Source organism: Watersipora subatra, chromosome 6, assembly GCF_963576615.1.
Source record: "Watersipora subatra chromosome 6, tzWatSuba1.1, whole genome shotgun sequence".
Lineage (NCBI taxonomy): Eukaryota > Metazoa > Bryozoa > Gymnolaemata > Cheilostomatida > Watersiporidae > Watersipora > Watersipora subatra.
Window position 1 is genome coordinate 56,613,593 of NC_088713.1, and position 25,214 is coordinate 56,638,806.

The window sequence follows — 25,214 nt, forward strand, 5'->3', positions numbered from 1 at the left end:
AGCAATAACCAAATGTAACACTACAATTAGACAGCTTTATTAGCAACTGGACCAGAGTTAACACTAGCCAACTCAACACTGAACAAGGTCAGCTGACAACCTGGTAAGTAAGACAAAATATAGGGGATGACTCATCCTAAGCTATTTATAGAGCACTAGCTGTACATGTCTGGGCAGGAGCTAAACTGAACTCTAGTGATAGTGCATACATATCAGGTACTACATACAAATGAGGTGTAAAGATGTCATCATTATGTTATGACAAGAAATAAATCAATTTCTACTGAAATTAAAAACTCACCTGCCGTCTTACGATTATCCGCTTCTTTCAGAGCTACAATCTGTCGTTGAGACTCTACTAACTCCTCCTTTATTTTAGTCAATTCTAAAATAACAATATAATCAGGGTTCATATTCTGCTATTACAAGTTGATGAATTGTTTTATCAGCGGCAGCATCAACTACAAAATAAAACTAATCTTATTCTATGCTCACCTTTTGTTTTGTGTCTGTCAGCTTCATGAAGAACAGCAATTTCCTCATCAGTGGCAGCGGCGTGTGCTACAAAAAGGAAAAGTGAAGCTTCGGTAAACGCTAAAAAACAAAAATTAAAAGTTACTTTGATTTAATCCAATTTCTGGGAAAAAGTTTACGTTTCAAGATCTGTAGACTTTAGTCTTCAAAGCAATCTTATCCCAAGTTTACCTTTTGTTTTGTGTCTGTCAGCTTCATGAAGGGAAGCAAACCTCCAGAAAGTGGGAGCAGCGTGGGCTACAACAAAGTAAAAATAAATAATACTTCAATCTAATAAACGAACAGATCATCTTATAAATAGGAAGTCCTCCACCTCACTACATTATAGAACCAAATTAAAAAACAAAAACATTATTGCAATAAAAAAGTAACACATGGTGATAGTAATGGTATGTCTGGGAAAAAGATTGCTGTCATCAGGAGTAAAACTTTTGACTTTCAGCTATGTAGGCTGACAGTACCACCTACACTAAGTGACTGCCTTTCAACATTCAGGAGTAATTAACCAAAAAGTCACGCTTGACTGCATTGGACTGTTAGAGTACTGATACTATTAATCAGAGCTATTGGATAATTTCTCAAAACATAGCCTTTGAATATGTTAATAGTTAAAACATAGCTTCAGTATCCACAGCTAAAAGTTGATGGTAGGAATTACTAGTGAATGAGAATCAACTAGTGTTGCTACTGGCTACAAATATTCTAAAATCTACAACTGCATGTTGTACTTATCTTCTTTAAGGCTACAACCAGATGTACAGACTCAGTGAGTAATAATAGACTGAGAACCTGCATTTAAACTGTTAAAAAATTTCAGTAAAACTATACCATATTTTATTCTTACTCAAACATTGTGATTCTATATTTAGCAACAGCTGCTCTATAGGAAAAATATTTACTATAATTCGAGCCGAGTCTGTAAGAATTACTACTACTATAATTCTAGTAAATAGCTCATGTTTCTATTCAAAACTGTAGTGAGTAATAAGAATATTCATGAATCAGGAGAGTTTAGCTAAGTGCTGACTAATAGCTGCCACAAGGTGCTGAGCTGCTAACATCACTTTAATCCTATCAGTTTTGAACAAGGAATTAAAATACTCATACTATAATTATCCAAGAGAGAGCAGAGGTGATGAGTGATTAGCAAGGGCTGAGTGTTGGCTGAAGAGAAGAGGCTGAACTGACAGCATTTAATACAGAGACAGAGCTGAACTGCTTCTACAGCCCACTGCAGTCTCTATGCAAGGAAAATGTAGATGGAATTCCCCAGGGTATGTTTACAAAGATACCCTGGGGACAAGCGGAGAGTCATGCAATAGAGTAGTACAGGTGAGTAGCTGGTATCACACTGTATAATAATCCTACCTGCTAATGCTGGCCGCTTCCAGCTCTTAAGCAGCTCTACTGTCTCTTTTATTCCCCCAGACTCTGCCTCCTCCAGAGGAGTTCTACTGTCTCGGTTCTTTATACTGAGGAGAGCAGAGACTTTATCAGGAGGGATGGAGGTCAGCATAGTCTGTATAACTGCTGTGTGTCCCTTGTAGGCAGCCCAGTGCAGTGCTGTGTCTCGGCTGATATTCTGTATGTTGAGCAGGGAGACTCGTTGCTCTACTGACAGGCTGATCAGTAGAGTATCTACTATCTCTGTATATCCACTATATGCAGCCCGTGTTAGAGCTGTCCAACCATCTCCACCCTTCTCAGCTATCAGCTCATACTTCCTACCAGAGGATACTGTATGAAGTATAAGCTCTACTAACTCTCTATCTCCGTTCCATACAGCCCAGTACAGAGCTGTACATCCACCCACATCCTTCACAAACAGCAACTCATCTGCTATTCCTCTCAATGGAGTGAGTAACATATGAGTTACCACAGGGTGGCCACGGGAGATAGCCAATAGCAGAGCTGTATACGACTCACTATATCTGATAGTTGTTATAAGCTGAAGTAGCTGATCAGGAGGGGTGGTTGTTAGAGCAGCCCTAAGAGAGGTAATGTCAGGAGCTCCACTAGCTCTAATATATTCCCTAATCCATTGCTCCATTGTATCCTGTAAAATAATCCACACAGTAAAATATGATAGAGAAAAATGAAGACAAATTGTGACTCAACTGCTGACTCTGGGTGAACTGATGACTTATAAAGCTGCCAACCATAACAGAGTTGCTGCAGGTGAACCCTGGATATTCACAGAGTATAAAAAGGAGACTAGGAATGAGGTACTCAGAGCTGGGAAATCAAGTATCAACATTCCTGCTATTTGCTCTCTCATGTGTTAAACTAATGGAAATAAACTCAGTAAAATTTTAACAAAGACAAAGCAGAAGACAGCAATAAGATTCATAGTCTCCTACTTTAAACACTAATTTCCTATAAAACTGGTGACTAAATACAATCAGTGACCTGCAGCTGATTCTGATCAGAATAAAGAAAAGAGAAGCAGTTAAAAACTCCAGTTTCAGAGCTCCTCATTCTATTCATAAGAGGAATATGACATATCTACAGTAGGAAATGTTTGCAGGTACGAAAATGACTGAAGAATGAAACCAGAGACTCTTGACCTTAACTTAACCTCACTAAAGGACAGACTCTGCGAGTCTCCTCAGGGTAGAGAGTGATAGTCTCAGGTGGTCAGAGTTATATTATAATAACACTGACTCAGTGTCTCCCCTCATCTACTCTATTATTCCCAGTAAGTATAATATCAACAGATGCCAATATAACAGAGACATTATACTTACCTGTAGGTACTCTGTAGGTGAAATGCTTGCTGGCTGCTTCATGTCTTTTATAGCTTGAGTATATCTCCGCCCCTCATTCAACAATCTGCCTCTTGATTGGCTGAAGCAAATATAACTTATCCAATTACAAAATAGTTTGCCAGCCAGCAGTGACAGTGAACAGTGAAACTTCTATTAATATTGAATAATGTACACAGGAAACAATATTCAAATAATTCATCATGTGAGTCTATTATATGAAAAAGACAATTGATGAACACTTAAAGCAAATCCAGGACTAATGCTAGTTATATGTTTGAGCCTAGCAGCACTAGTGTTTTGGGGTGCAAGATTACCGCCGGGTCTCTCTGTGGAAAAAGGAACCAAGGTTTACATGCTGCTGAGTAACAATACAGTAATATTATATCCTTACTACAGTAGTTCAAATATCCACCATGCTCAATATAGTTTAAACTATTGACTAGTGGAAATGTCTATATTACTATCAACTATATTATTATATCAGCTTCACAACTCATAAAACAGCATAATATTCTCCATTTTCCAGCATTTCAGATGTTTGAATATGCCTAAGCCACAAGTAAATGTTTTACATGTGATCTCTATTTTTTATACTAACTGCACAAGCGAAATCCTGGACTAGGAAGTTTTGAACAATCTCTCATCTTTATCAAAAAGGTTTTTATAGTACATGTAATATCGTTGTCATTAAATATAATTTTTGAACAATAACTTTGAAGTTATTGCGGTCATATAGCTTCCTGTCATATTTTAAAAAGCATAGAGTGTTCAGTGAGTTCAAAAAGAGCATCATAGACCGCCATGATCGACTACAAATGTGTTCAGAGCAAACACTACTATGCTGAGACTTGTACAGATGTCTGTGAAGAAATAAAGCAAATACATCAGGATTTATAAATTGTTCATATTAAATGTTGTACATAGATACTCACCATAACAAGAGTAGATCTCAGCTCTCTGCATCAAATTCAAGCTGTCTCTGCTCTCCTCTAGTGATTAATGTAAACTGACAGTTGCAAAGCTATTACCACACACAAGCAGACCACCCAGGTATAACAAGCCACTGTACTTGAAGGCTACAAGAAGTAACAATGAGTACACAACTCCAATGTGATCTACTGGGAGTAGCTCATCTATCTACAAAGATTGAATGGTTGCACTGCTTGTAGGACAAAGATAAATCACTGAATTGATAACAATTCCTCTTTCAGTTTCAGCATATGCTAGACCAGGCTTGTGAAATATGGCCCGTCAGCAGGACCTGCCCTGTTGGATGATTCAATCTGGCCTGGCATCAATTTCTGAGTAAGTCAAAAAGAAATGAGTCACTTACTACTGCTCTGAACTGCTTATGCAACTACATAGATATCCAAGCAACAATTTACTCCAACTGTAATGCATTTCACATATAAACATCAGCGAGTACTTATCAATGTGCAGTGAATTTTTTATAATGAACACAAGCCTGTTGTAAAGACAAGTTAACAAAAATCTAAACATGGAAAAACTATATTAAATCTTGTGTATAAGTCTAAATATAGAGAAGTTAGGCTGTACGAAATCTTGAAAAGTGCTGTGTCTCTATTAAAGATGTGGTTGCGTCAAAAAATTAGATTTAATGAAATTAAGACCCATAAAAGGCTAAAACATCAGCTACAATTTGATGCCATTTTTGTCTTTGTAGACCAACCTTGCCCAGAGATATATGCTTTGAATGAGGCCCTCCTTGAATTAACACAAGGACAAACAAACACCATATCAACTGATATAGAGATAAAAATGCTTTCTTTCAAGATCAACTCAAATTTGACGCAACCACATTTTGAAAAAGAGATTTAACAGCTGTACATTCCACAAACCTTATAAATTCATATAATGGTTTCAAGCTGACAAATTTTATTTAAGAAAAAAAAAGTTTTTCAGATCACGGTTGAAGGTCATTTAGCATAGTTTTTGAGCAGTAACAAAAGTCAAGGACCACTGTGAATCATTGTTACTACGGTTACGTAGTGTACAATATATATGGCAAAGAAAAAAATATACTCGATGTACTACCTGTATTATGTATTCAATGTGAAGGTTTAGGGCCGTCCAACTCAAGCCATTTCCACTCTCCGCTGGTGATGAGTGTAAACTGATCGCTATAAAGCTATTAGCGCACAAAAAGGACCACCCAAGTGTTAAAAGCTGCTTTATTTGAAGGCATGAAGCGGTACCATTAAGTGCACAACTCCGATATGATCTGCTCAGATCAGCTTATCTACAAATACAGAATGGTTTTACTGCTTGTGGGACAAAGTTGAGTCACTGAATGGATAGCACTTTCTCTTTCAGTTTCAGCATTTGCTAGACCAGGCATGTGAAACATGGCCTGAGGGCAGGACTATGAGTATGTCAAAAAGGAAGTAAGTCTCCAGTTCATTTCTATCAAAATTTGTGATTTTTGAAGATAAATACAACCCAAATGCTCCCTACAGCTGCTTGAGGATATTACATCTGTAAAAGTGCTCATGCCCAGCATTCATCCCTAGCATGCTGCACTGACATGAGTTAGTCACATAAAATCAACACTACACGATGGGTCCAAGCGATGATAAAAGTTTACCCAGCATGTTTCAAGCATTTTAAAAGTTTTATGCCCAGCATGATTCATGATGCACTGGCACAAGTTAGCCACTATAAAGGTTGCATATAAAACTATAGATACAACTATAGTTTTAAAGTATGCAACTTTATAAATTTATATTTGCAAACTATAACACTTAAGATATTCTGATCCGCTATGAAAGTCGCATACGGACACAAAACAATGCATTATTTTCGGACTCTTGTTATAGCATTCGGTCAGAAGAAAAATATATCATACATTTTTAGAACTTGTGTAATAGATTTAGTTGTTCATTTTACACTGACACCAGTAATCACAGTACTAGCTTCATGACCACGCGCCACCTTCCTTAGATGCATTCTCTATGTGTCAGACAAATAAATGCATGCATTGTTTCTAGCAGTTCAGAGAAGCTGTGCAAAAAATCTTCAATTCTAATGACTCGCTGAATCAGTTCGAACCGGTTTAAACCGGTCTACTGATGTTACTGAGACCTACTGATATTTGTCAACAGGTGGTCTTCATGATCAACAATAATAAAACAAAGTAGTGATCAAGATTAACAAACAAACACATTAATGACAATGTTAAATGTGCTGCTACTCAAAATATCACACCTAATAGTGATGCACTTGTGAAGGTAATAAGATGCCGTGTTAAAGAAACAGGCAGTAGCAGATAGACTACAGGAGTGTAGTGAGCGAGAGAAAAAAGGGCAGATGATATGAAACCTGTTTACACTCATGAATAGCAAACATTAAAAACCAGATTGCTTTGCTTTAACATAAAAGCAGTTAATATTTTAGAGTATATCCTTAGCTTCAGCATATTATTTTATATTTTTTATTTATTTCAAAGCAGTATAACAGTAAGGGTTACACTATTTCTTACAGCTTCTGTATGTTTTGTCTCCTCATGTCCTGTCTTAGTATTAAATTGGTAGGAGTAAAAATGAAGATGTAATTCAGTTGTATGCCAAGACTTTGTTTTATTTTCAATTAGATAGTCTGAAGTACACAAATAGATTTTAACACAAATTGCTATGCTGTTTAAGAATGAAGATGTAGCTCAGTTGTATGCAAAAACTTTGTTCATTTTAAATTAGATAGCCTAAAGTACACAAACAGATTTTAACACAAATGGCTATGCTGCTTTACTACTTGATGCTTGAACTAATGCTAATCGGAAAGGAACAAAGCTATAGTTGAAGAGCTACAAACAGGGTGTTCCATATAGAAGCAAACTCTAGACCACCCACTGCTATGGAACTGTTTTGTTAAGTTATGATCACCACGTTGCAATTTGTGTAAAAACTGACTGATTGATAATGGTAAACTCCATGCTTCAGATACTCCAGCATTACCAGTAATTTGACAGTACTTCAATCAATTACATTCTAGTGACTGATGCTAGAGATAAGGGTTGTCTTATGGATATACTGTACAAGTTAGAGCAGCTATGGTAGCTTTGAAGTTGTCTCCTCTACTAGAGAAAACTACATAGGAAGTTTGTGTGTAATATATAATAACCTATCATCGATCTGCTAATTATGTAACTCATGCAGATAAAACTACAGTAGGCACTCCTACAGCGTGAATAATCTGCTTTAGGAACCTTTACGTTATTGGGATTTTACATTATAAGAACAGTTAAATACAAATAAATTGTCTAATCAATTCCAAGATCTTGCCAAACTTGCCCCATTGGCCATACAAAAAGGAAAAACTAGAATTAACATTATTAATTATAGGCTGTACTGTGACTGCGGTATTATTGGATTGGTTTGCATCGACAACTTTTCTCTTGTTTCTGATCGATCTCACTGGTTTCATAGGCTATTATTGTACTTCAATTATAGGTTTGTAAGGAGCAAACATCTTCAATGTTTATTTTCTCATTTTCTTATAAACAGAAAAGTGTATTCTGCAAAGTAAAAGTAGTAACCTATATTTTATGTTTACAATTAGGCAAAACAACAAAATATTCAAAATATTTTTATTATAGAAGCACAGTATTACCTGTTTGTCGCCTATCTGCTTTCAGGGGGTCAAGGTTAGGATAAAAAAGAACTTTCGACAAAAAACCAACTCGTGCCATTAATATTGATGGACCGACGCTGTAACACCTGCACCGATCGCCTTTGTATTTATGAATAATTGCACAGCAATCCTATTCTCTGTGTTGGCGACACATGTGACGGTCTATCACGACGAACTAAAATGTGAAGTAAGTTGTATATATAATAGATATAATGATATAAACTCATCATTTTTTATTTCACAAATGCAGCGAGTTTGATTAACATTCAAATCGAAATTGTGAACCCGCTTGACTTGAAGCTTTTAGTTATATGGAATTTTTTATGCAATACAAAGCAAAAATTTCACATAAATAATTTATATTATCTGGAGTTAAGTTTATAGGAGGTATGAGTTATAGGAACGTCTACTGTATTGAATTTGAACCATATAAATAATAGTGTATATACTATTTCTTGCTTTGATTATAACTGATGACCAAAGATTAGTTGTACTTACCACAGTAAATTGTCTCAACCCTCACACCTCAGAGCTTGTAGTCAAGTAGAGAATATTACTAAAGTGATGGTTAATCACAGCCAAGATGATTACCTGGTAGACTTCTGACACATGAGAGCAGGTGACCTCGATCATGTCTATCAACAATATAATATCTGTGAGAAGGATACATGTTACGATGCTTATAATGGAACTGGTGTAACAAAGAACAACCTTAGGCATATACTGTCATACCAAAACATACAAGCTTAATGGGTTCCAGGACAAAGCGAGGATGTCAATTGACTTGACGCTGAGTCCCAGAGTAGCTCCACCCACTTGTCAGGTGACCAAGCAACTAGTCGCCCTCCGACACGCATAAACCGAAATGGCGGCTACATGAAGTTTACATTGTTTACCGAGTGATTTTGGCGAAAGCTTTTTACCGTATATTCCAACTCTTAGGCAACGAATTCAAGAAAGAAGATCTGCAACTGAAAGCTTCTTTGCATCAGTGAATGTGTCTGTTGAAAAAAATGATGAAGAAAGTACTGTAAAGGCGACAACGTACCGGTCACAGCGAAATAATGAGAAGCCGCTGAAGGCCACTGATGCACACTGTTCTTGTAAAGTGGGGTAAATTAACTCTTTAATTCTTACAAAAATACGTGTATGTTTTAGTAATATTCACCATGACTGCCTCAAGTTCGTTCCATGTGTCCGATCTATACCAGGTACAGCACCTGTCAAGATTAGACCAAATAATTTGTACGTTGACAGTTTTTTATGATTTTTGATATGGCAAATGGGAGATTAGAAGAATTCTGTGCAACATGTCTATTGATATTATTTTAGGCACGTTACTGTCAAGATGCGCAATAATTGATACATTTAATTTTTGATTGAATTTAATTGGGGCCCATTATTTCATAATAAGACATTTAAATTTCAGAGCTGGAGGAGAATGTGTCCATGTCTTGGGACTATAGTTCTCAAGTTGACCGACTGGCTGACCAGTGGCCTGCAAGAAGTTCCCAGTGAACCAGTCTGCACATCAAAACCGCAGGAATGGGACAGGCCAAGGGGTAGTGAGTTTCAACAGTTTCAACAGAAAAAAAGTAGTGAGTTTCAACACTTTATTGAAGACAACGTGTTTGTAAATAAAACACATGTGTTTTAGTTACAATGCTATGAATAAATAGTCAACAATTCTTTAGGTACAAATTGAAAAAGTGTTCCTTATAATAATAAAATTTTAATGTCAACTCTCTAAAATATATACAACGTGTGATTGTACATTCTGCTTCACTTTATTTCAGAAAAGTTCAGCTGTTGAACAGGGACATTAAGCTTCTCGCCGCTATGAGGGGTACACCACTTGGGTACTTAGCATCCAAGCCATACAAGACAGTGGCCGCCAGCAGTGGTGAACGGAATGCTGGCTCAACGCTACTTGGGTACTTAGCATCCAAGCCATACAAGACAGTGGCCACCAGCAGTGGTGAACAGAATGCTGGCTCAACACTACTTGGTACTTAGCATCCAAGCCATACAAGACAGTGGCCACCAACAGTGGTGAGCAGAATGCTGGCTCAACACTAGAGCTAAATATATTGGCAATATTTATTTCTCTTTAATGTACTTGTGTCCAATTATTTATGTATGTTTCAAGCGACCAGCAATTTTTCTGAATCGGATAAAAAAATGACTGTTGGAATAATGATTAATTCTGCCCTTAGCATTATGTACATGTATGTACATGTATGTTAATGTTTATTCTGTTTATTGTATGAAGTCAATATTTGTAGAATTATCTTTATTGAAATTCAAATAAAGTCGCAAAGTCGAAAACGATGTCAACGGAGTCACAAAGACCCCATTGACATAATTTCACCATTTTAAATCGTCAAATAAACGGTAAAAATAGAAACACAATTAATGTTCAAAACAACATTCACTATTGTTGCTTTATCGGAGCTTGTCGGAGGTCACGGCGGATAGCAACATCGGTTGCTAAGCCTTGTCGTATTTGGACGCTGATTGGTCAATAGTTCAGTTTGATTGACAGTCGCGTCATGTCAATTCTCTCAGGTCGCAAATCAATTTATCCTACACAAAATTGGTTACTACAAATTAATTCGTCCCAATCCCCTAAAAACTACCTCATAGCAGAATATTAAGATACAAGAACATGTTTGTGATAGTTCACAATGACCCTACAATGACCGACCCTACACTTCACCACTTATGCTCACCAAGTAACAAAAATCTACCTACTGGTAATGATCTGCAATGAAATGCACGATTATTATGTAAAGTGCTAGTTCTTACCTAGTTCTTAACTTCTAGCTAGCAAATGTCAATAATGTGACATTTACAAATACAAATCTATTATAGTCCAGTAGTTAAAGGAGGTGTGACAACTCTAAAGTCAACACTCAAACGACAAAACTTTATATTAATAGAAAATAGTTCTATAAAAGTGTCTAGTGATCGATAACACAGGTCAAGGAACAACACGAAGTCGAGCTGTTAGTCATGTAGCCAGCTATCTACTTGACTCACTCAAATTCAATGCTCAGGGTAACACAATATTGTTGTGCCATTTGCTGTTGACCAAAAATGTTGACCAAAATAACCTAATATTTGAATAAAAACAGATCTTATTACTAATATAATTATGGGTGGGTTGTGATTCCAACTTACTATTCAGCTAAGCATTCCGAATGAACTTAGGTCTATTGTTTGCTCCTGTTCATTGATAAAAGCAACCGGATAACTTTTGTGTATTCAGAAGAACTTGCTTCAGAGAACAATTGGTAATATTTCCACTTCCTAAAAATGAGTTGTTGGCGTTTCAACAGCGCATCACATACAAAAATAATCTAGACTTGGTTTTAACCAGGGATGTGACGCAATAGAGCTGCACCCTGTCATTGCAGTGCAGTAATTTTGCAGTACATTACAACTTCTAGTGCGTGGTACAGAATTACTGCTACTTCAAATTCACTCCCGCAAATTGCTGACTGCAATCTACTTGTATGAAGCATTACCTACAAACCAGCAATTCACGTGTACTGCAACCGTGCATTGGTATGAAGTTGATACGGTGAATCACCTAAAACAGCTGGATTTCTAAGCATCTGTACTGCATCTTATGAAATTGTCAGATGCTGTATTAAACAAGCATATGGACTCACATGCTAACTCCCATATCACTTTAAAATAGGGCGTCAGATATTGTTATCGTTTGTAAAGATCTATGAGCACAAGTTCCTGAGCTTGGCACTACTAAAAAGCTAGTGCTGGAATGGCTATTGCAGCACTACCTTTCTAGGAATTTGAACGGTACGGAGGCCTTTAATTAAATTAAAACTTTTAAAAAGTTTGAAGTTTAAAAGCGCTTATACAGATTAAGAAGTTGTTTGCCCACCCAAACTCTAGTTTGAGCAGCATTTACTTCTTATACTAGTGAATTAGTTGCAGCAGATTCCACTCAATACTTGAGTATGTTACAAAATTTTATGAAAATGTGCTGCGCATGAATGTACAGTATAATAAATACTCATACATAAAGTATACTGCAACTGCAATGCATTTTACATATAGACATCAGTGAGTACTTATCAATGCGCAGTGTGATTTTATAATGGAAACAATCTCGGTTTTAACACAAAGTGCAAACGTGGAGAAGTTATTAGCTCCTGTATAAAATCTTGAAAAGTTTAATATCTCATCTCTTTTAAAAGAGATTTGATGGCTGCACAGTGCATATGCCTTATGAAAGTCATCAAATGGTTTCAAGCAAACAAATTTCAAGCATGCAGAATTTTTTTTAGATCACAATTGAACATCCTTTAGCAAACTTTAGAGCCATAGAAAAGGTCAAGGACTATTATGAATCAATGCTATTATGGTTACAAAGTGTACTATCTATATGATAAACTTAAAAACTGGATTATTTTTCTATGTGACAACTTCAAGTCGTCCAACTCAAACCCTTTCCACTCTTCTCCAGTGACAAATATGCTCTAGTTACTTGATAATATAAATTTTTTGTATGAAATGTTGTATATAGATTCTCACCATAACAAAAGTAGATCCCAGCTTTCTGCATCCAACTCAAGCTGTCTCAACTCTCCTCTAGTGATTAATGTAAGCTGACAGTTATACAGCTATTACCACACAAGCGGACCACCCAGGTATAACAAGCCAATGTACTTGAAGGCTTCAGGCAGTAACAATGAGTACGCAACTCCAATGTGATCTACTGGGAGGAGCTCATTTATTTACAAATACTGAATGGTTTTACTGCTTGTAGGACAAAGGGGAGTCACTGAATGGATAACAATTCTTCTTTCAGTTTCAGCATATGCTAGACGAGGTAAGTGAAACATATGGCTTGTGGGTCATATGGTCCACATACACATGAAACATATCTATAGACTATCATATGGCCCGTGGACACGACTCTGAGTTTGTCAAAAAACAGTGAGTCATAAGAAAGTGAGAAGAGAGAAAAATTAGCAGTAGGAAAGAAAATAAAATTGTGTAAATTAAAAATATTTGGTTGATATTAGAAGTGTTTGATAAGACAATGCAAGCAGCAAAGAGTAGTAGTGAAAAATGTCTATTGCTGGGGTTGTATATTACTGAGAAAAAGTTGTCTTACCTTTTTAAGTAGTGTCACAACTCCCACTATACAAACATTCCTCAGAGGAGAATAACCCGTTCTACCTCAACCTATCACCTGAGAAGAGAATAATATTATTCATGGTTACTCATAGACAGGAGAGAGAGAAAGGCTGACATTGGAAGAAGGCAAGACAGAGATACAACAAGGAGAAGAGTATAAGTCACATACCTTTCACTTGAGGGGAAGGAGGTACTAGGATGAACATAGTAGGTATTGTGAGGAGGTAGAAAAGGAAGTGGAAACTTACACTTTAAAGCTGCAGGAGAGGAATCAGAGGAGTTCAAAAAGGTTGAGATGACTGTAGACTGTGAGTCAGTGATTAGTGTGAGGTGTCTATAGCTTAAGTGATCTAGGGCAGGGTGGAGTGGAGAGATCCTCAATGTGTAGCTTGAGATCGTCCTGATTCCTAACTTCAACATAAAAACTGTGACAGTGGTGCATGACCTGCCCATAAATAAAATATAAGAGGTACCAAAGAATCTAGAAAGTCTAAATTATCAGACTAAAAGAAAACAACAATTAACAAAATAAAATGAATGATAAGATGAATACAGACAAAACCTGATGAGCTGATGAGACGTGATACTAATTATTGAATTCCTTTCTAACTGACCTGCTAACAAGACATATTCAAATGAGCCCTGAATATGACTCTATCAATGACTCAATTTCATACGGTGAGATTCAACATCTTAATGGGTAGCACATGAACAGATATTGAAAAACTCTTCTAGATATTTGATAATTATTAAACTACTGTAGTTTATACAGTGCTATCAGTATTACTATATAAATATTAGTGCTTAGAGAGATTTCTATTATCTGAATATGGGGTGCCTACATAAGCCCTATTTTTATATAAGAATATACCTCATCTTAGTCGATGTTCAGAGCAAATACAGCAATATATAAGTGGAAGGAGGGACACAACTTTAAATCTTATCTACCTCATGTTATGATCTTTAGAAGCACCTGAGTATATCTGACGATTATAAAAATCATAACTGCGCATGATAAGTACTCACTGATGTTTATATGTAAAATGCATTACATTTGCAGTAAATCTTTGCATGGATGTCTATGTAGGTGCATTAGCAGTGCAGGACAGTAGTAAGCGTGCCACAACCAAGCAGTATTACAGCTTTGCGTAGTTTTACTACTGCATGGTATGCACTATAAATGCACTACAACTACATTATTTGCTAATGCTTATGAAGCAGTATTGTTATAGTGGTCGTATTATCTACAGTACAGTATGTAGTGCTGGATGGAGTGGGTGTGTTGCTAGTGCAGATTTTGCAGTGTACTATGTAGTAGGAACTTTGGCGTTAAAGTGTACATATATGCGCAGTAAATGTTTGTGAAAACTCATCACAAAATCAAGTATTGAGTTGACATTGGTGTAACCACAATACAACTGCAATATGTGAATTCCGGTTAAATTTGAGCGTGAGTGGACAAACAAATTGATTACAATGAGCACATTGTATAGAGTTGAATAAAAATCTATTATCGTTTTAATATATGATGTCAATGGGAGTGTAACGCAAAGACCTAAATTTCATCACAATAATTTAAGGAGTAGGCCGATAATGCATGAATCTCTATTTTCCGATGATATGAATGTTAAAGCATAAATTTGATTGGTTGATGATAATTACTGGAGGCAATCCTACCTGAAGGTGTCTACCTAATCCAGTTGCTTTTTCAACTTTTAAACAGGGTCAACTGTGGTGAGAACATTGGGAAATGTGCCGTAACAATAAAATTACAGAGCAGATGCTTATGCCTGGTTCCCATATCGACTGCGAGACTCTGGCGGTAAAATTGTGCAGCAAAACGCTAGCAACGCTAGGCTCGGCGGCTTATTTTCACATATAGCTGCATCCCTAATAACGACATAAAAATGTTCGCTCGCCATCCCGTTTCAATAATGTGGACCTTCACATGTACAATGCATTTCGGGAAGGTTTTTCTTGTGGCTCTTCGCAAGGTTTGAACAGCGGTAAACTCTTGCGTTGCCGCCGGCAACTACCGGAGGTCCTCGACGGTACTCGATGCGTAGGTTCCCGTTACACCGCTAACAGCCTGCGGTGCTGTCGCCGGTGATTTGCGACAGGTAAGGGAACCAGGCTTTAGATAGCCAGCAGTGGCTGTTGATCTGCAGTATGAACTTCACACTAATGTGTGGTTGCTGAAAGAATGAGCATTCACTGTATGCATGAAGGGCTGGCTTCAGGTCATGTGTCACGGCAGATGGCAGTGGGCACTGTGCAGTAAAAGTTGTAAGTAGAAGTTGTAATGCTCTGCAAAATTGCACCATGCTACACTGTAATGACACATGTAACAGGGCAGTCATAGTATAGATGTTGCCATTCAATAACAAATATAAATGAATGAAAAGGGTTGTAAACATAGATTTAACATATCAAAAACCAATAGATATGAATAAAGATATTCATGAACATAGATGTATCCTATCAAAAAATAGAGATCAATGAATATTGTTGTAAATATAGATGTAAAAATATCAAACACCAATTTTTATATGAACAAAGATAGTCATAAACATAGATGTAACCTATCAGACCCAAATAGAGATTGATGAAGATAGTTGTAAACATACATGTAGATGTAACCCTCAGAAACAAAGAGAGATGAATGTAGATAATCGTAAACTTAGATATAACCTATCAGAAACAAATAGAGATGAATGAAGAGCGTCGCAAACATATATGTAACCTATCAGAAACAAAGAGAGATGAATGTAGATAGTCAACTGATGAGAATGATTGTAAACTCTGATTAGTCAACTGATTACAGTCAATAACTCAGGTTGAGGTTTGAAATGATATGTTGATGTAGCGGGTGATGGGTGTAGGTTATGGAGTTGTCCACTCTATTGTGCTCAAGTACATGTATTAAGGACTTGAGTTAAACCAACATGAAATTAAGTTTTCTTTCGCAAATAAAAATACACAGCCACAACATTCATGTATTCACACTATTTTATACAAAAATAAACTGAGTTGATAAGTGTAAACAAAAGTCTACAACGAAGTTCAACCCTTAAGTATTTTGATTAATAATTTGCGACCTTATGCTTTTCTACAGAGCACAAAGAGTACAAGTTGATCTCAGTGAGTAACTGCAAGGATGCCACTATCGACAGACATAAAATATCTAATATAATTTTATTTTTGTGAATATTTATATAGAAAGTATAGCTCAGTTGGTAGGGTGTCTGTTGGTGACCATGGGATCCCAGCTACCACCGCTCCCTTTCCTGGCCAACCAGTAGCTGAACCAGGACAAGGCAGTAATAAATTGGCTACTGGTTAAAAGGATTAAATGGACTCGGTCTGATTTCATGAAGCTACTGGAGCGACGCTCATAATCAAACTTAAGAAGTTGGGTAGCATCTGTGGATGGAAACTTGTCCTGAATTGTCTCTGACTGCTTAACAACTTGTTGTATAGAGTAACAATATAGTCAGGAGACAGATGATATCAGAACTTGAGGTACGCAGCCAGAGAACAGAAGACCCAAGAAACCTCTATCAAAGAGGAATGTGTGTCTAAGTGCACCATGAATAGGATGCATACCATGACTTGTGTTGACTCACTCATCGATAAAGACATGTACATTGAACCTGACACCTTGGATATAAGGGGTGATGAGTGCTGCTACTGACCTTATGGTAAGAATTTAAGATCGACTCGAGTTCCTGCAGTTTCTGCTGATTCGTAGAGTTCTACAATTATTCTTCTTATCATCCCTTTTACTTGCTGGTACCTCCTAGCAAGGTCACTGCAATGTGCACTTAATGTATAGTTATATACATATGTTCAAATGTATGACATCACAACTGGTCTAGACTCTGGTAATTACCGATAGTAGAGAAGAGAACCAAGCATGCAGGAACCATCTAATTGTTCTTAGGAGACAGATATTGACAAATATCAAGTAAACATTCACTCATGGTCAGAGTTGGTAGGGACGAGTGAAGGTCAAAGAATCACAACAAATTTAAAGTGAGCTACCAAAGCAGTGCAATCACTAGAAATGAATAAACTGGAATTTGACTGTTCAATGAGATTTTCGTTAATTGCAAAAGTGCATTCCACAACCTTGTTCATAAAGATGGAGTTGATGTGGGCTAACAATCCACAAATTTTGTAGATAAATGATCTGCTCGGATTAGCTAAGCATCTGATAATCATTAGTATCAAACTCATCAGTACTAGTATTAGTATTTGGTAGTGCATTTTCTACTGATCCTTTTTTCTGCATAATTTATGAGAATCAAAGGTCAAATTAGGGTCAGCCTAAATTAGTAAAACATAACAAATAGTCTTTTGAAATTATTTTGCCCACAGGAAAGGAAACTCTAAAAATGAACTTGCCTAGCAAGGTGTTAACTCTTTAAGGACGAGGCCCGTGAAAGCCCGTCAAACGGGCTATGTCTCAGAGGCCGAATCCCGTGAAATCACGTTAAAATTCAGTCTACGATAGGCCTTTATAAAAATATTTTATTCTTTAAAAAAAAATTGTTAAAAATTAAAATTAATAGTTCCATCAAATTCGGTAGGCTTTATACTGCTTGTTTAAGGCTATAAATAATCACTAATACGCATGTGCAAACAAAACACGTTGTAAAAGTTTTGATCTTCCTTTTTGAAAAGTTATTCATCATGTACGCACGCGATTGTTCAAGCTCTGCTAAAAAGTTTGTTTAGAGGAAGACATCGGCTGGGTTGGAAGTGAAGAAGAAGATACTAGGTCAGAAAAATGTGGAGAAGATGATGGAATTAAAAAAGAAGATCAACAGGGTGAATTGGATTGCGAAAGTGACAGTGAAACGGCCGGCGATGAAACCGGGAGTATTTACGGATTTCCAAGAGGAGCTGACTTAAAACCAACATAATTACGTTTTGCTGACAGCTTGGCCGGAGTAAAAGTTTGAATTTATGAACAGGTAAGTTTTTTTATCATTTAAAGCTTTTTATAACATCGGCCATTGTAAACGTTATAATTAACGAAACGAATAAATATGGCTTTCAAAAACATTGCGATGCTTCGGAGCCTGTTGATGGTAAATACATCTGGCGAGTTGTTGGTTTAGCTATGCATATATATTCTCGAAAACCTACTCTGTTGTCTTACTGCTCCACAATCCTTTATTATCTACGCTGATTTTTAATAGAAATTAAAAATAGCAACAAAATAGAAACAGGTTTTCTTTTTGCTGACTATTTTGAACAGCCTGCTGGCAATAAATTGTTCAAGTTGGAAGATGTTTTGCCATGATATACCACCGGTTATATTCTGTTTTGCTGTCTGGCAAATTTATATCTATAGATGGCAGCTGGCATATGGAAAGGATGGCTCAGCTTCAGGCAGTAAATTCCATCTAACAGATCTAGATTTGGAGTAAAGTTAATTGCACTCTGCGATGCTGTCTCTCGCTATGTGCACAAGTTGTCTGTATACATCGGTGAGGAGCGGGAGCAAGCTGAAGGCGCAGTGGAGTCACTTGTGGAGTATCTTTGTGCGAGTCATGTTTTGATCTTTGTCATGCTAACTAGATTTATTTACAAATTGTGTATTGTTTAGTTTCTACAAATGCTTCATTGCTTCGTATTGCTAGCTTGTACATCGTTGCATTCGCTGAAATGTCATAATCTATTGTATTTGTTGTGCATTAGTATGTTGTATTTGTGGTTTGTTGCTCTCCTCAGGGCACTCACCTAATCAGAGAGTTCAGTTATTATATTGTTTGCAATGTAGCAGTCCATGATTTGCTGTTTCTGCTTATAATAAATGTTGCTTCCTGTCTTTTGTTGCTTCACCAAATGTGTGAATACAGGCTCCCCACTCAATTTTTCTTGCACACAAACAGCTAATCTTTTTCTGCAGCACACATGAATCTGTGCAATGAGTTTATATGCAAAATTGTTATTGTTACATATATCTATAGTTTCAATAAATACATATACATCTGACTGCAGAAAATCATAACTGCGAATAAAAAGATTTCGAAATGAAAAGACTTGCAAGCTACTTGGAGGAAAAGATCTCAGTCTGTAGGAATATATCTCTGGACTATATGGACTTCACAATGATGACAAAAAGGTTGACCTTCCTAACCACTTTCTGCTGGGTATACTTTGTTGTAAATATGGTCCAGGAGTCTCTAAGTGTATTACTAAATTCAAAAAACAATGAAACCAGTCTCTGCAGATATTCTTGCTCTGAAACAGCCAACGCTTAGTTGCCTATTGCCATCTTAGCCAAGAAGAAATGTGGGGTTCATGCTAATAGGCACACTGTTTCTACTAAAAGGACTAGTAATCTACTTAGACAAAAGGCTAAAAGTCAGTATAATCATCATGGTAAGCCAGTATATAGACTTATGTTTGTATATGTGTACGCTATATGCGTCAATGTGTTGAACAAGGTTGTTAATCCCTACAAGTCAGTTCAGTCAATCATTCCAAAGAAGCTGAATCATCGAAAAAAAGCAAAATTAATATCACATTTGAACAGTCCGTATGCTCTCAAACATCCATGAAGAATATGCTACAGCAGCCCAGTTTAGTGCTACCTGGTAGACTGAATGGTATATCCAGAGAAGCTACAGAGGTGTTGGCTTCACACATGACTAAAATATGTGTACAGCCAATACTGTGAGACAAGTTTAAATGCTGAATCTTTGAACGTCGGCAGCTCTAGTTTTAATTGACTGTCAAAGTTGCTGTTTCGTGGAGTGCACCGCTGTAAACCCATGCCAGATTTACGCCGGACTTGTCAGCGGAACGACACCATTATCTACCAGTAAGTACTTGACTGTTTGCCCGTATACTCTAGTGTGTGATGTAGCTAAATCTTGAATTAGCTTCAAAAACCTATTTGCAAGAAAAGTTGTCAATTTTTTTCTGCTTAGCAACTATTTAAATTATAATAGTTTCAAATTTAAGAACACTTTCCGAGATCATGACCCATATATTATGTATATTACATTTGAAAGTATAGTATCAGAATTGTCTCCTCACAACAACTGGATCTATTGTTGAAGAATTATATGTTCATACCAGACATGAATACTAAGGCTGTGTCATAGATCTGACATGAATAGAAAGGCTCTCTGTCATAGATTTGACATGAATACCAAGGCTATCAGTCATGATTGCTAAAGCTATCTGTCATCAGCCTTTGCATTGACCCTAAAGTATCACGTCTCCTGGTAGCAGCAGACAAGCATGCTATTTGTTGGTATGTGTTAGACATTTTCTTTTTGTTTTAACGAAGCATTTTTTTACGCATGTTTACACAAGAGCCAAGAGCTTTGCAAAAGATCATTTGGTGTAACTTGTTTCTCCAATAATACCTATTATCTTTGGCTATTAGAGATGAATTTTGCTGCAATTTAGATGGTCTACCTTATCATTAGACAATCATTGATGTTCCTGTTAGCTACTTTCTTATCAATGCTAAGGAACTGTTCATATTTAATATTAGAAATTTGGCCAGCTGCAGCAGTAAGCACTAAGACCAGCTCTAAAGCATTGAAAGGTCCACATTGAGTAGCGGGATAGCATCTGTTAATCCAGTATACAAGATTTGGAGTTTTGCCAAGCTATGCAGGTGTCATTATATAGCAAGTGTCCGGTTCAAAAATGGACATGTGTGTTCATAAAAATCCCTGCTAGATGAGTAGAGAGGAGAAAATGTATCAAGTATAAATATAAAATTGTATTTACTTATAAATCTTAAACAAGAACTACAAGTGCTTTCAATTAAAAAAAGAGAAAGGTATATCAGCCCATAGGCTCATGCAGCTGGTCTCCTGTCTCGTCTGTATCAGTGGGAGTATGCAGATAAATATCTAGTCTGTTAAGTCTCTCCATCATAGCAGCCATATCTAAATAAACATATATTTATCAGTGTTTATTATAAGCAATAATATAACGTTTCTCTTTTTATGAGAATTGTACCATCTCACAACCACCTTGTGTAAACCAACATTCAGACTAAGGGAATGTTTACAGAAGATGGTTTGGAGCTGTAACTACTCTAGTCTAATCTGCTCAGTTACTGTACAGCGATACAATTTAGCCTGCGATTCACCTGTTCATAGCTACCAATTTTGAGTGATTTGCTCCATTGGAGCATTAACCAATAGAATTAATTACTGACCAGCCAATAGCAGTGATAAAACAATACTCATCATATCCATTCCTTATAAGTTAATAACTAGCAAGACGAAGTACACATGAATCATGGCTTATGTACTACTATAAGACTCTACTGTTACACAACTGTTACTTACAGTTAATACTTGTGATTGTACAGCAAAGTTCCTCAGGGTATCAATTATCATTTCTCTATAGCAACAGACTAAATATATAATTTACCTGCTGTCTTGCGATTATCTGCTTCCTGAAGATCTACAATCTGCTGCTTAGACTCCACTAACTCCTCTTTTAGTTTGGTCAACTCCTCCCTCTGATTGGTCAATGCTACAACAACAATATAATCAAGGCTCATGTACTGGTACTGTTACATCTTACAATAAGAAGCAATAAGCAAATGTAACATTACAATTAGACAGCTTTATTAGCAACTGAACCAGAGTTAACACCAGCCAACTCAACACTGAACAAGGTCAACCGACCAGCTGGTAAGTAAGACAAAAGATAGGAGGATAACTCATCCTAAACTATTTATATAGCACTAGTTGCACATGTCTGGGCAGGAACTAAACTGAACTCTAGTGATAGTGCATACATATCAGGTACTACTTACAAAGGAAGTGTATAGATGCCATCCATATTTTAAAACAAGAAGAAAGTCCAGTTCTACTGAAATTAAAAAGTCACCTGCCGTCTTGCGATTATCCTCTTCCTGCAAGGCTCCAATCTGCTGCTTAGACTCTGCTAACTCTGCTCCCTGATTGGTCAATGCTTAAACAATCATATGATAATAATAATATAACAATAATGGCTCATATATTGAAGATATGTAGAAACATCAATATTCTGTTAACTATAGAATCATGGCTCATATACTGTTACTACATGAGAAGGAGATATAGAGAAACACAAGAGTATAGGCTCAGAACTAGTGCAAAAAGTTTATGGTGAGGAGTAAATTAGTTTTGGTATAAATTTACCAATTAACACATTTTTAAAAACTAAAAAGAAATAAAGTTTTGTAGAAATAATATTTTCATGAGCTCATGTACTGTTGTTCCAGTAACAGCTTAAGAACTGTAAATCCTACCTTTTGATTTTTGTTTGTCAGCTTTGTGCAGGGCAGCGAATTTTTGGTAAGTGGCTGAATGGGCTACAACAAAGTAATAATGAAGACTTCATTATAATAAAAGGATCAACAGACAAACCATCTTATGAATAGGAACCCTTCCCCTTATTTATTATAGCCTCAGGTACAGGTGGAAGGAGGCAACTGGTGCTGCGGGTCTAATATTAATACTATCAGTTAAAACTATTTGAGCAAATGTTAAAATATAGCCTGAGAAACCAGTGCTAAGAGTATGTTAGGAGGTATTAAAAATGAGAATCAACTAGTATGGCTGATAGGAACAAATATTATATAAGTTCCTACTGCATTCCTACCTAATTCCTAATGCGCAAAACATTCCTATTGTATGTTGTTTTTTCTATTGCTTGTTGTACTTATCTGCTCTAAGGCTACAACCAGGTGTACAGCATCAGTGAGTAATAATAGACTGAGAACCTGCATTTAAACTGTTAAAAACATCCCCTATTTTCTGCTTATCTGCCTCCTCAAACATTGTGATTCTATCTTTAGCAAGAGCAAGAGCTGCTCTATAGGAAAAATCTTTACTATAATAAGAGCCGTGTCCGTCTGTCAGAATTACTACTACTATAATTCTAGTAAATAGTTCATGTTTCTATTCAAAACTGTAGTGAGTAGTAAGAATATTCATGAATCAGGAGAGTTCAGCTAAGTGCTGACTAATAGCTGCCACAAGGTGTTGAGCTGCTAACATCACTTTAATCCTATCAGTTTTGAATAAGGAATTGAAATACTCAGACTATAATTATCCAAGAGAGAGCAGAGGTGATGAGTGATTAGCAAGGGCTGAGTGGTGGCTGAAGAGAAGAGGCTAAACTGACAGCATTTAATATAGAGACAGAGCTGAACTGCTTCTACAGCCCACTGCAGTCTCTATGAAAGGAGAATGTAGATGGAATTCCCCAGGGTATGTTTATATAGATACCCTGGGGACAAGCAGAAAGTTATGCAATAGAGTAGTACAAGTGAGTAGCTGGTATCACACTGTATAATAATCCTACCTGCTAATGATGGCTGCTTCCAGCTCTTAAGCAGCTCTACTGTCTCTTTCCTTCCCCCAGACTATGCATCCTTCAGAGGAGTTCTACTGTCATCATTCTTTATACTGAGGAGTGCAGAGACTTTATTAGGAGGAATGGAGGTCAGCATAGACTGTAGAGCTGTTGTTTGTCCCATGTAAGCTGCCATGTGCAGTGCTGTGTCTCGGTTGATATCATGTATGTTGAGCAGGGAGACTCGTTGCTCTACTGACAGACTGATCAGTAGAGACTCTACTATCTCTGTATATCCACTCAGTGCAGCCTCTGTTAGAGCTGTCCAACCCCATCCATCCTTCTCAGCTATCAGCTCATACTTCTTACTAGAGGATACAGTATGAAGTATAAGCTCTACTAACTCTCTATCTCCCTTCTCTACAGCCCAGTGCAGAGCTGTATCTCCACCCTCACCCTTCTCAAACAGCAACTCATCTGCTATTCCTCTCAATGGAGTGAGTAACAGCTGAGCTACCACAGGGTGGTCACGGGAGATAGCCAATAGCAGAGCTGTATACGACTCGCTATCTCTGATAGTTGTTATAAGCTGAAGTAGCTGATCAGGAGGGGTGGTTGTTAGAGCAGCCCTAAGAGAGGTAATGTCAGGAGCTCCACTAGCTCTAATATATTCCCTCATCCATTGCTCCATTGTATCCTGTAAAATAATCCACACAGTAAAATATGATAGAGAAAAATGAAGTCAAATTGTGACTCAACTGCTGACTCTGGGTGAGCTGATGACTTATAAAGCTGCCAACCATAACAGAGTTACTGCAGGTGAACCCTGGATATTCACAGAGTATAAAAAGGAGACTAGGAATGTGATACTCAGAGCTGGGAAATCAAGCATCAACACTCCTGATATTTGCTCTCTCATGTGTTAAACTAATGGAAATAAACTCAGTAAAATTTTAACAAAGACAAAGCAGGAGACAGCAATAAGATTCATACAGTCTCCTACTTTAAACACTAATTTCCTATAAAACTGGTGACTAAATACAATCAGTGGCCTGCAGCTGATTCTGACCAGAATAAAGACAAGAGAAGCAGCTAAAAACTCCAGTTTTAGAGCTCCTCATTCTATTCATAAGAGGAATATGACATATTTACAGTAGGAAATGTTTGCAGGTACAAAAATGACGGAGGAATGAAACCAGAGCCTCCTGACCTTAACTTAACCTCACTAGATGATAGACTCTATGAGTTTCGTCAGGGTAGAGAGTGATAGTCTCAGGTCAGAGTTATATTATAATCACACTGACTCAGTGTCTCTCCTCATCTACTCTAGTATTCCCAGTAAGTATAATATCAACAGATGCTAATATAACAGAAAAGTTATACTTACCTGTAGGTGCTCTGTATGCGATATGCTTGCTGGCTGCTCAATGTGTTTTATAGCTTGAAAATGTCTCCACCCCTTATTCAACAATCTGCCTCTTGATTGGCTGAAGCAAAAACAACTTGTCCAATTACACAATAGTTCGCAGGCCAGTAATGTCAATGAACAGTTAATATTGTAATAATATTGAATAATGTACACAGGAAACAATATTTAAATAATTCATCACGCGAGTCTATTATATGAAAAAACATTTGATGAATGTTTAAAGCAAATCCAGGACTAATGCTAGTTATATGTGTGAGCCTAGCGTCACTAGTGTTTTGTTGCATGAGATTACTGCCGGGTCTCACTGCCAATATGGGAACCAAGATTTA

At 36.9% G+C, this 25,214-nt stretch overlaps 2 protein-coding genes across 2 annotated transcripts in view; both read right to left on the minus strand.

The window, feature by feature from the left end:
* The window catches only part of LOC137398385 (serine/threonine-protein phosphatase 6 regulatory ankyrin repeat subunit B-like), a 78,194-nt gene that overhangs the window by 717 nt on the left and 52,263 nt on the right, over positions 1-25,214 (minus strand). The window lies entirely within an intron of this gene.
* LOC137398815 (serine/threonine-protein phosphatase 6 regulatory ankyrin repeat subunit B-like) lies at positions 27-24,147 on the minus strand. The gene is made up of 12 exons (XM_068084992.1): positions 23,553-24,147; positions 22,408-22,470; positions 22,005-22,088; positions 21,540-21,644; positions 20,565-20,682; positions 15,158-15,283; positions 3,282-3,381; positions 1,903-2,590; positions 706-771; positions 496-561; positions 302-385; positions 27-100 (listed from the first exon to the last, which is right to left on the minus strand). The coding sequence occupies exons 1-12, from the start codon at positions 24,145-24,147 to the stop codon at positions 27-29; spliced, it is 2,169 nt and encodes a 722-aa protein (XP_067941093.1).